This window comes from Erythrolamprus reginae, chromosome 5 (genome assembly GCF_031021105.1).
Source record: "Erythrolamprus reginae isolate rEryReg1 chromosome 5, rEryReg1.hap1, whole genome shotgun sequence".
Classification (NCBI taxonomy): domain Eukaryota; kingdom Metazoa; phylum Chordata; class Lepidosauria; order Squamata; family Dipsadidae; genus Erythrolamprus; species Erythrolamprus reginae.
This window is the reverse complement of record NC_091954.1, coordinates 112,545,693-112,557,948: the sequence shown is the minus strand read 5'-3', so window position 1 is coordinate 112,557,948 and position 12,256 is coordinate 112,545,693. Positions and strand designations below refer to the sequence as shown.

Here is a 12,256-nt window from a genome sequence, read left to right as displayed (position 1 = left end):
AGTGACTCTGTAGAGAGAGTGCACAATGAAATCAATCTGTGGTTCCAGCCTGGAGAACTTGTGGACTACAAATCTTGTCCTAAAAAATGGATTTATGAGTAAAGTAGTCCTTCCTAGGAATTTTGTTGCCTCGTCTCAAGAACCATTTTCCACTTACAAACCCAAGCCTCCGAAATTGTAACCGAAAAGCCAAGGAGAAACCTCCGTGAGGCCTTTCCAGGAATCTCCTGGGAGGAAATAGGGCCGGAAAAGGTGGGGAGAAGCCTTCATGGGGCCTCTCTAGGAATCTAGAGAGGCCCCATAGATGCTCCGGGTCCTCGGAGAGGGGCGGCATACAAGTCTAATAAATTGAATTGAAATTGAATTGAATCTTCTGGGAGGAAACAGTCTGGAAAAGCCTCCATGGGGCCTCTCTAGGAATCTCCTGGGAGGAAACAGGACCAGAAAAGGCAGGGAGAAGCCTTTGTGGGGCCTCTCTAGGAATCTCCCAGGGGAGAAAACAGGGCCTCCACCCTCCCTGTGGTTTCCCCAATCGCACTCATTATTTGCTTTTACATTGATTCCTATGGGAAAAATTGCTTCTTCTTACGAACTTTTCTACTGAAGAACCTGGTCACGGAACAAATTAAGTTCATAAGTAGAGGTACCACTGCATATGATTTCCTACTTTCGGATTTTGTTCTTTTTAAAAAATTTAATTTTAATGGAAATTTAAATTAATTAAATTAAAATTTAATTTTAATGGAAAGAAATCCTGTAAAATCAGCCTGTGTCTAAAGCCATTGTTCAGTGTAAGAGAACGGAAATACCAGCAGGGCTAAATAGCCACAATTCGGAACATGCTTACAATTGGATCATGGCACCGGACCAGAATATCTCCGGGACCGCCTTCTGCCGCACGAATCCCAGCGACCAGTTAGGTCCCACAGAGTTGGCCTTCTCCGGGTCCCGTCAACTAAACAATGTCGTTTGGCGGGACCCAGGGGAAGAGCCTTCTCTGTGGCGGCCCCGACCCTTTGGAGTTGCCCCCATCCTCCTAGCCTTTCGTAAGCTCCTTAAAACCCACCTCTGTCGTCAGGCATGGGGGAATTGACATGTTCCTTCCCCCTAGGCTTACAAAATTTATGTATGGTATGCTAGGGTGTATGATTGGTTTTAACTCGTGGTGTTTTAAAATTAATTTAAATATTGGATTTGTTTACATTGTATGGCGATTGCTGTGAGCCGCCCCGAGTCTGTGGAGAGGGGCGGCATACAAATCTGATTAATAAATAAATAAATAAATCTCCTGCAATTAAACTGCCAATCCAGTCACTCCGGGAAACAGGGCCGCACTCTCAAACGGATTTATCCAGTTTTTTAAAATTTTACTTTATTCCGTCACACAGTTGTGAAGTCCACTTTGAAACAGTGAAGCAGAAATTGCTTTTAATAGTAAAGACATCAAACAGCAGCCCTCCCCCCCTCCCCAATGACAAACACAAATACACATACGCACTAATCCAAGGCACTAATCTCCACCAAGCTCAATTAAGATGGGAGCGAGTTTGGAATTTCGCAGCCAAGCTAAATTGGATTCGGTCGCCGGCTTGGGAAAGGATTGGGCGACGAGGTGTTGGCGGCGAGTTCGAATTCGTCTCTCGCTTCTCCCGTCTCCTGCCCGACTCCAAAAACTTCCTTGGGATACGGGTTGTGGTTGTTGTGGTTGTTTTCTCTGTGTGTGCTTTGAATAGGGTGGACCTGCGCGGTATTCTTCACAACCAACCGGAGGCCCCCTGCGTTTTGTGAGAAAGGGATACGAAGCTTGTGGAGATGTGACACTACCAGGCAGGGGGAAAAAGGCAGTTTGTCTTTCCACAGTGATTTGAGTGGGGTTGTGCTTCGGCAAGTGTACAATCTCTCTTTCTCTCTCTCCCTTTTTTGATTCAACACAAACGACTTTGCTCCAGATTCAACAGAAGCAAGACGGAGAATAGTTCTATGCCCAACCCTTGTTTTCTTCTTTGGATGCTTGATTGGCAGGAAAAAATAGTGTCAGTCTTTTCTTTGATTACACCCAAGTACATACTGGGGATCAATACACTTGTGGTACGATCCCAATCTTAAACCAGGCTTTGACCCAGGAGTTTTTCAAACTTTCCCCCCCCCCCAAGCTGTGGAATCTTATTCAGAAAAGAAAAGAAAACGAAACAGTAAAATAGAGTAAAAATAATATAAAGATAATGAAACAAAATAAAAATTAAAAATTAAATAAAAATTAAAAAATTAAAAGAAAAAAGAAAAGTGAAAAGAAAATAGTTAAATAAAAATAATATAAAATACAGTGATACCTTGTCTTACAAACTTAATTGGTCCCGGGATGAGGTTCTTAAGGTGAAAAGTTTGTAAGATGAAACAATGTTTCCCATAGGAATCAATGGAAAAGCGATTAATGCGTGTAAGCCCAAAATTCACCCCTTTTGCCAGCTGAAGCGCCTGTTTTTGTGCTGCTGGGATTCCCCTGAGGCTCCCCTCCATGGGAAACCCCACCTCCGGACTTCCGTGTTTTTGTGATGCTGCAGGGGAATCTCAGCAGGGGAATCCCAGCATCGCAAAAATGAGCACTTTGCTGGCAACGGAAGTCCGGAGGTGGGGTTTCCCAGCGAAGAGAGCATCAGTGAAATCGCAGCATTGCAAAAACACCGAAGCTCTCAAAACCCCACCTCCGGACCTCTGTGTTTTTGCGATGCTGCGATTTCATTGAGGCTCCCCTCGCTGGGAAACCCCACCTCTGGACTTCCGTTGCCAGCGAAGCGCCCGTTTTTGCACTACTGGGATTCCTCTGCTGGGATTCCCCTGCAGCATCACAAAAACACGGAAGTCCGGAGGTGGGATTTCCCATGGAGGGGAGCCTCAGGGGAATCCCAGCATTGCAAAAATAGGCGCTTCGCTGGCAACGGAAGTCCGGAGGCAGGGCATCCCAGTGGCGGCAGTGGGTTTGTAAAGTGAAAATAGTTTGTAAGAAGAGACAAAAAAATCTTAAACCCCGGGTTTGTATCTCGAAAAGTTTGTATGACGAGGCGTTTGTAAGATGAGATATCACTGTATAATAAAATAAAATAAAAAATAATAAAATAAAATAAAATAAAAAAGTATAATATTATATAAAATAAAATAAAATGGAAAATTCACACAAGGCAAGAGGTGGGTTCCTGCCTGTGCGGACCGCTTTGCGTGGGAGGAAGCGAAATGACAGCGAGGTAATTTAGAACCCACCCCTGCGCATCGCCCACGTCAGCTGACAAGCCCTATTCTTTCCTTCCTCTAACCAGTGTTTCTCAAACTCGGCCTCTTCGAGCTGGGAAAGACTTCGACTCCCAGAATTCCCTGGCAGGCAAATTGTCCCAAAGGTACTTGCCCTCCCCCCCCATCCCCCGGGCAGGGGAATTCTGGGAGTTGAAGTTCACACAGCTCAAAGATGCTGAGGCCGAGAAACACCGCACTTTGGTTTAGTGACTAAGGGGGGTAGGTGGGAACCCATCTTCACATTCTCCTACAAAAAGAAAAGGCTTAATTGCCCACAAGGAGTTTCTTTTTCTCCAGGTCTTTTCTCACACACACATCCCTCTTTTGATTCCGAGGGGCCCATTTGAGCTTTCGCAGAACCCCCATTGGACAAACCCTGCTCTGATCCATGAGCCACGCAGAAGATCCTGACGGACTAATTGACATAGCTGGATGAAAAAGACCAAGATGAAAGGCAGCTCTTTATCCTGTCAATTACCTTCAAGTTCAGGAGCAGGGCATCTGTAATTGCACCCCAATCACCGATAATTGAAACCCCTGTTGCAAGCAATTATACCTTTTCTTCCTGTTCTCAGTGGAATGAGCTTCGGTACCGTGTTTCCCCGAAAATACGACCTACCCAGTAGCGCGTGAGGATGTCGCATCGGTGGTAAAACTGGAGCTGCGCGGGTCTATGGCATGGATGCCTGCACAAGATTTCAGTGTAATTAGCAAATAAATCCGTTCCAAATCAGACAATGTGATTTTCTGGATGTGTTTTCTCATGTTGTCTCTCATAGTTGAGGTCTACCTATGATGTCAATTACAGGCCACTCTCATCTTTTTAAGTGGGAGAACTTGCACAATTGATGCCTGACTAAATTCTCCCTCCCCCCACCACTGTAGACAACTTGGTGGATTCTGCTCTGATTCTACAGTAGGGTTCTCTGGGAATCCATGTTGGAGGGTCACATTTCAAGGGGGTCCCTGCAGAATCTGTAATTTCCATAAACATATCCTGTTTCCCCCAAAATAAGACATCCCCTGATAATAAGCCCAATTGAGCTTTTGAGTGCATGGCAAAAAGGTGGTGCTTATTTCAGGGTTCAAAAAATATATAAGACAGGGTCTTGTTTTGGGGAAAACGTGGTGAATGGATGGATGGATGATTGATTGATTGATCAATCGATTGATCAATAGATAGCCAACTGCTTGTTTCAAAATTCAAAAAAATATAAGACAGGGTCTTGTTTTTGGGGAAACATGGTGGATGTATGTATGTATGTATGGAATATATAATATATATATATATATATATATATATATATGTCACATGTTTAAGCTGAATTTGAAAATTAAGGGAGACTAGGATAGATCTATTTCGGCCTTATTTTGGCCTCATCAGCTAGCCATACCCATATATATATATATATATATATATATATATATATATATATAAAATATAATTTTCAAATTCAGCAAAAAAAAAACATGTGACACATACAGATAGAATTGTCGGCTATCAATAAAATTAACTGACTTGGAAATGGCCCTGGGTTGGGCCGAGAGGCAAATAAGGAGCTGTGATGTTCCTTCAATACACCAGGGTGATTCGACACAAAAATATGTAACCCTTCCCTGGTGCAGAGCTGAAGGGATTGGATACTGTAGCCTAGAGGATAATTCTCTGCCTTACAAGGCAAAGGTTGCAGGTTCAAGTCCCAGTGAGGGTATGGCTAGCTGATGAGGCCAAAATAAGGCCAAAATAGATCTATCCTAGTCTCCCTTAATTTTCAAATTCAGCAAAAAAAACCAACAGACAGATAGATATCCAAGTGCTTATTTCTGGGTTCAAGGAAATAGAAGACAGTCTTATTTGGGGGAAACACAGTAGATGGATGGGTGGATGGATGGATGATAGATAGATAGATAGATAGATAGATAGGTAGGTAGGTAGGTAGGTAGGTAGATTAGATGGATAAATAGATAGATTTCACCAAAACAAGACATCCCCTGATCATAAGCCCCATTGGGCTTTTGAGTGCATGTCAATAAGGCCAAGCGCTTATTTCACGGTTCAAAAAAAAAAACAAAAAACAGGGTCTTATTTTCGGGGAAACACGGTAGGTAGCTGTAGTTGGAATCCTCATCGCCACTAAATCCAGAGAGAGGCACCTTCCAACCTGAAGGTTCATTGAGCAAAGGCCTCCTTCTTGGTTTGGTTCCTAGACCCATCTCCCTTCCCCCTGCAAACCCCCAACAACAACAAAGCTGCAAAGCTGATGTAGAGAAGCAGAAGAAAGATGGCACCAGGGCACTGCCAAGGATTGGCAAGGCCCCCTGAGTTCGCTGGAGATGAGAAGACAAGCCAGAAGAGGTTGAGTTGGGAGAGATTCTCGGTGGATCCTCCGGAGGAAGGACTTAGTTGAGAGAAGGATGGGGGCGCCTTTGCTCCTTCCTCAACTGAGAAAAGTAGCCTTGGAAGGAAGGAAAAGAGGTTCTCCTTGTCCTGGTGCTCAAAGAGAAGAATTGGTACCAACTGGAGAGGTCCAGGCAGGGTTGCCAAGTGCTTCAAAGTCAGCAGGACGGTGCAGGGGGACAGCTGGACGGATGTATGTACAGGAACTGCCAGAGATGGAATTTCCTTCCTTCCTTCCATCTTTCCATCCTTCCTTCCTTCCTTCCTTCCATCCATCTTACCTTCCTTCCTTCCTTCCTTCCTTCCATCCTTCCTTCCTTCTTTCCTTCCTTCCTTCCATCCTTCCTTTCTTCCTTCCTTCCTTTCTTCCTTCCATCCTTCCTTCTTTCCTTCCTTCCTTCCTTCCATCCTTCCTTCCTTCCATCCTTCCTTCCTTCCTTCCTTCCTTCTTTCCTTCCTTCCTTCCATCCTTCCTTCCATCCTTCCTTCCATCCTTCCTTCCTTCTTTCCTTCCTTCCTTCCATCCTTCCTTTCTTCCTTCCTTCCTTCCATCCATCCTTCCTTCCTTCCATCCTTCCTTCCTTCCTTCCTTCCATCCTTCCTTCCTTCCATCTTTCCTTCCTTCCTTCCTTCCTTCCATCCTTCCTTCTTTCCTTCCTTCCTTCCTTCCATCCTTCCTTCCTTCCATCCTTCCTTCCTTCCTTCCTTCCTTCCTTCTTTCCTTCCTTCCTTCCTTCCATCCTTCCTTCCTTCTTTCCTTCCTTCCTTCCATCCTTCCTTTCTTCCTTCCTTCCTTCCATCCATCCTTCCTTCCTTCCATCCTTCCTTCCTTCTTTCCATCTTTCCTTCCTTCCTTCTTTCCTTCCTTCCTTCCATCCTTCCATCCTTCCTTCCTTCCATCCATCCTTCCTTCCTTCCTTCCCTACCATACCTCACAATATTTCCCAGGGTTCATGAAAGAGCCGATCGGACATTCAAAGTGCTCTAAAAAGTCCCGGGAGTTGCTGAGAGTACCGATGACCCGGAACTTGTCGGGACTGTGGGGATCCGTCATCAGGCCCTCGTGCGAGCTCTCCGGGGTCCTCACCGAACACCAAACCTGCATGGGAGGGAAGAGGGTTAGCAGAGCGCTCATTAGGCAGAGGTGGTCAAATGAGATCAATTGCATGCCTTGAAGTGTAGCACTACAGCAGAGGTCTTCAAACTTGGCAACTTTAAGACTTGTAGACTTCAACTCCCAGAATTCTCCAGCCAGTTGATTTTCATGGCTAAAGCGGAACTACAACGCCCAATTTTCAAGTCAATGGCCCAAAAGTCACCCAGTTAATTTGTATGTTGTGTTTATGTTTTTTTTCTCTATATTGTTTTTTTAATGTATATATTTCAACAAAAAATATTTTTTTAAAATAATAATAATAATAATAATAATAATAATAATAATAAGAAGAAGAAGAAGAAGAAGAAGAAGAAGAAGAAGAAGGAGACTATCTAGAGGGAATACAATTAAACTTATATGTAAATACAGTGGTACATCTACCCAACAACGCCTCTGCTTAAGAACTTTTCTAGATAAGAACCGGGTGTTCAAGATTTTTTTGCCTCTTCTCAAGAACCATTTTCCACTTACAAACCCGAGCCTCCAAAACTGTAACCGGAAAAGGCAGGGAGGAGCCTCCATGGGGCCTCTCTAGGAGTCTACTGGGAGGAAACAGGGCCGGAAAAGGGACGGATAAGCCTCCATGGGGCCTCTCTAGGAATCTCCTGGCAGGAAATTGGGCTGGAAAAGGCGGGGAGAAGCCACCATGGGGCCTCTCTAGGAATCTCCTGGGAGGAAACAGGGCCGGAAAAGACAGGGAGAAGCCTCCGTGGGGCCTCTCTAGGAATCTCATGGCAGGAAATAGGGCTGGAAAAGGCTGGGAGAAGCCACCATGGGGCCTCTCTAGGAATCTTCTGGGAGGAAAGAGGGCCGGAAAAGGGACGGAGAAGCCTCCATGGGGCCTCTCTAGGAATCTCATGGCAGGAAATAGGGCTGGAAAAGGCTGGGAGAAGCCTCCGTGGGGCCTCTCTATGAATCTCCTGGGAGGAAACAGGGCACCCACCCTCCCTGTGGTTTCCCCAATCGCACACATTATTTGCTTTTGCTATGATTCCTATGGGGAAAAAATTGATTCTTTTTACAAACTTTTCTACTTAAGAACCTGGTCACGGAACGAATTAAGTTCATAAGTAGACCTACCACTGTACATGGAAACACGACACCAATACAATTTAGCGCAAAAGGTTTAATGTATTGCTTTTGTTTGTGGAGGCTTTGTTTGTATGATTTTGTTTAAGGTCTGCAATTTAATGTCTTAGATGTCTATTTTAATGTTTATATTTAATTTTGTTTTTTTAAAAAAAGAAAAGATACCCCCCTCCCGCACAAACACACATCAGCTAAATTCACTACCAAACCTATGAGGTGCACCCCGTGTGTGTGAATTACACAAGGTGCCCTTGTAAGGAAACAATCAAAACAACTGAAGTGACCTTGCGGGGTGACAGAGGTAGGAATCAGACAGGAACCCATCTGCCCAATAATCCCAATTGTTTCTATTCTCTGACTACATCTCAGATTTAATATAGCTGTCATGCTGACCTAGTAAGAAGGGATAAATAATAATAAGGTCATGTCCCATCACCAACTTTCTGGTGTCAGGCTGTAATTTACACCGTGTCTGCCTCCTCTGTCCTGCCTTGGCAAATATTGGGCCAAGGGTATACAGTGGTACCTCTAACTACAAACGCCTCTACTTACGAACTTTTCTAGATAAGAACCAGGTGTTCAAGATTTTTTTGCCTCTTCTCAAGAACCATTTTCCACTTACAAACCTGAGCCTCCGAAACTGTAACTGGAAAAGGCAGGGAGAAGCCACCATGGGGCCTCTTTAGGAATCTCCTGGGAGGAAACAGGGCTGGAAAAGGCAGGGAGAAGCCTCTGTGGGGACTCTCTAGGAATCTCCTGGGAGGAAACAGGGCCGGAAAAGGAGGGGAGAAGCCTCTGTGGGGCCTCTCTAGGAATCTCCTGGGACGAAACAGGGCCAGAAAAGGCAGGAAGAAGTTTCTGTGGGGCCTCTCTAGGAATCTCCTGGGAGGAAACAGGGCCTCCATCCTCCCTGTGGTTTTTCCAATCGCAGACATTATTTGCTTTTACATTGATTCCTATGGGGAAAAAATGCTTCTTCTTGCAAACTTTTCTTCTTAAGAAACTGGTCACGGAACGAATTAAGTTCGTAAGTATAGGTACCACGTATAAGCTCTGGTCCTGCCTTTGCTCATAGCCACCCAACAAACTGCCAATCGTTTGCTAGGAGCCCAGCATTTGGGGTTGTATCTTCAAAGAGATTTAGTAAAGTAAGGAGGAATTTCCTAACAGTTAGAACAATTAACCCGTGGAACAGCTTGCCTCCAGAAGTTGTAAATGCTCCAATACGGGGAGTTTTTAAAAAGATGTTGGATAATCATTTGTCTGAAATGGTATATAACAGTGTTGGGGAACTTATGGCATGGGTGCCATAGGTGGCACGCGGAGCCATATCTAAGGACACGCAAGGTATTGCCTGCAGTACGGGATTCTAACCACTGTGGCACCATGGAATGGGTGCTGTGGACCCCTAAGTACCTGATAAGCTGGTGGTAAATCAGCTCTCATGTTGACTGATAAGGGTTCCATTTCCCAGGCTTTAATCATTTCCCTGGCTATCCTTGTACCTGCCCAGCCAACAATCTTAGTACAAGGGTTATCCAGAAAGTAAGGTTACAAGGCATGCCGTTCTCACTGGGAATGTTTGTGGGGGGAGTTGGTATTACTATCATGTAGTGGGAAGCCAGCGGAAGAGAACGAGCCATGCCAGTGGTCAGTAGATCATCGACTGGTGTTGTGGTGAAGGTTAGAGATGACCGTCCTCATTCCATTTCCCTCCAAGTGCGAAGTGTGTGCGCTGTAATATGCTACCTGAATGCTAAGGGCATGAATGCTGCTGCGATGGGGGCCCAAGATACTTACTGAAGAACACAACATCACCCAAGAATTTCTTCATCATTTCGAGATTGAAGTCAAGGCTTTTCTCAATTGTATAGTGACAGGAGATGAAACTTGGGCTTACCACGATGCTCCAAAGAGCAAACGTCACTCAATGCAATGGTGCCATACCCATTCTCCTTCACCCAAAAATTCAAAACTCAGCAATCGGCGAGAAAAGTCTTGGGCAACCATCGCGCATAAATCTTGGGCACCCTCACAGCAGCGTTCATGCCCTTAGCATTCAGGTAGCGTATTACAGCGCACACACTTCACACTTGGAGGGAAACGGAATGAGGACGCTCATCTCTAACCTTCACCACAACACCAGTGGATGATCTACTGACCACTGGCACTGCTCGTTCTCTGACTGTGACTGCCTTTTTTAAACATCTTTTTATGGGGTTTTAGTTTCAGATAAATGCTTTAGTTTTAGATATTGTTTGACTTCTTTTTTATTGCGTTGTATCTATTTATATTGCATTTTTATTATTGTGGTAAGCTACCCTGAGTCCTTCGGGATTGGAGGGCATAGAAGTTGAATGAATGAATGAATGAATGAATGAATGAACGAACGAACGAACGAACGAACCAACCAACCAACCAACCAACCAACCAACCAACCAACCAACCAACCAACCAACCAACCAACCAACCAACCAACCAACCAACCAAGTAAGTAAGTAAGTTACCTTCACCACAACACCAGTCAATGATCTACTGACCACTGGCACCACTCACTCACTTCTGATGGCTTCCCGTAACACGATAGTAATACCAGCTTCTCCCACAAACATTCCCCATGAGAGCTACGTGTCTTGTAACCTTACTTTCCAGAAAACCCTGGTAGGGTTGAATGTATGTCTTTCTTCATTGCAATGTGAGGCTATCAATGAATTGGGGTCTCCTCATCTGATGACACCCTTGTGTTCCTGCAAAACGGTGATTAGTAATTTAATGGTGGATAACTTCATCACCATCTATGGTCCCACCTGTGGTCTTTGGGCCCGGCTGAGGATTAACAGAGAAGCACCAGGTTTCAAACGCTGGTCTGGAAAAAAGTGTAGAGCAAGTAGGGGGAGCGAGAACATCCTGAGACGTTTACCTGTGCGAATCCTAAGAAGAAGAGCTGGTGACTTGTAAGACCCACGGAAGGGAGATGTTTCTCTTCTCCATTCTTCTTCAGCCAAGCTTTGTAAGCCTGCAAAACCAACAACAGGAACATTTGTACTCCGAGGTTCAGGAAGTCTGTGAATCCCCATTTGGTGGATTGCAGTGAGGCCACACTTGGAGTACTGTGCACAGTTCTGGTCACCGCACCTCAAAAAGGATATAATTAGTGATGGGCGAACCCAACGGTGTTCGGGTTCAGCAAATTCGGATGAACTTTACACAAAATTCGGCCAAACCCGAACCTGAACTCGAACGGGGAATCCTACCAAGAGATTCCGGGGGCAGAGCTTTGACATCACGTATACCAGCAGGTTGCTAAGGTCGCCAAGGTGATCACTTCCTGAATTCCATGGAATCCAGGAAGTGATCACCTTGGCGTCCTTAGCCACCTGCCGGTGACACCAAGGCTCCGCCCCCGGAATCTCTTCGTGGGAGGGATTCCCCAGTTCCTTCAAAGGGAGGTCTTCACATAAAAATAAATATTGTTATTTTTACGTGAAAGGACACCGCATTTCTCTATCACAAAATACTAGGATGCGGGGGCCCTCCCTAAACCTCATAGGTAAGAAAGTGAGGACAAATCAAGGGAAATATTTCTTCACCCAGAGGATCCTTGGTTTATGGAATTCCCTTCCAGAAGAGGTCGTGACAGCTGTCAGCCTGGATAGCTTTTAGGCAGGATTAAACAGATTCACGGATGCCAAGTGTATCAGTGATTATTGAAAAGTGTGCTCAAGTGCCACCTCTACGTTGGTTAAGGCAGGCAGGAGTCCCTTGAGTACCATTTGTTGGGTGTCAAGGGAGGGTCTTGCCTTCTCTTTCTGCTCAAGATCCCCATGGACAATTGGTGGGCCATTGTGTGACACAGAATGCTGGACTCGATGGGCTTTGGCCCCATTCAGCAGGGCTCTTCTTAGGTTCTAATCCTGCCAAGAGTGGGCTTCAAAAATTTCTGCCTGGTTACTGGGTGGCCGTGGACATGATGGGCTGTGGCCTAGTCGGTCCCCTGTACCACGGTAGGCATTTTGGTCCTCCCCGACAGAGGCGGATTGCCATTACCACTACTACTGGTGCGCTGCGTGTTCGGCTTCAGTTGTCTTGCGTGTACGCATGTCCCCAGTTTGTTTGTGCTGAAATCTTGTGAGGGGACATGCGTGACAGATTTTGGTGACATTTTTGCTTCCGTGCATGCAAAAAAAATCACCGAAATCCCTCGCGCGCATCCCCTCGCAAGATTTTGTTTCCACGCATACGCATTGTTGTGGTTAGCTCTGGCCCAGCTCCTGCCCCAAAGAATGTGCAGGTGGATGTGGGGGAAACATCCACATGCCGCAGGCCTG

The 12,256-nt window shown here is 45.4% G+C and overlaps 1 protein-coding gene across 1 annotated transcript in view; it reads right to left on the bottom strand.

The window, feature by feature from the left end:
- Positions 1 to 6,476: 6,476 nt before the first annotated feature.
- Positions 6,477 to 12,256, bottom strand: part of ECE2 (endothelin converting enzyme 2) — a 75,437-nt gene continuing 69,657 nt past the window's right edge. Inside the window, exons 18-19 of the mRNA XM_070754162.1 lie at positions 10,849 to 10,944; positions 6,477 to 6,782 (exon numbers count right to left, since the gene is read on the bottom strand). Coding sequence (XP_070610263.1) covers positions 6,606 to 6,782; positions 10,849 to 10,944 — 273 coding nt within the window. The 3' untranslated portion in view covers positions 6,477 to 6,605. The remainder of the gene's footprint in view (positions 6,783 to 10,848; positions 10,945 to 12,256) is intronic.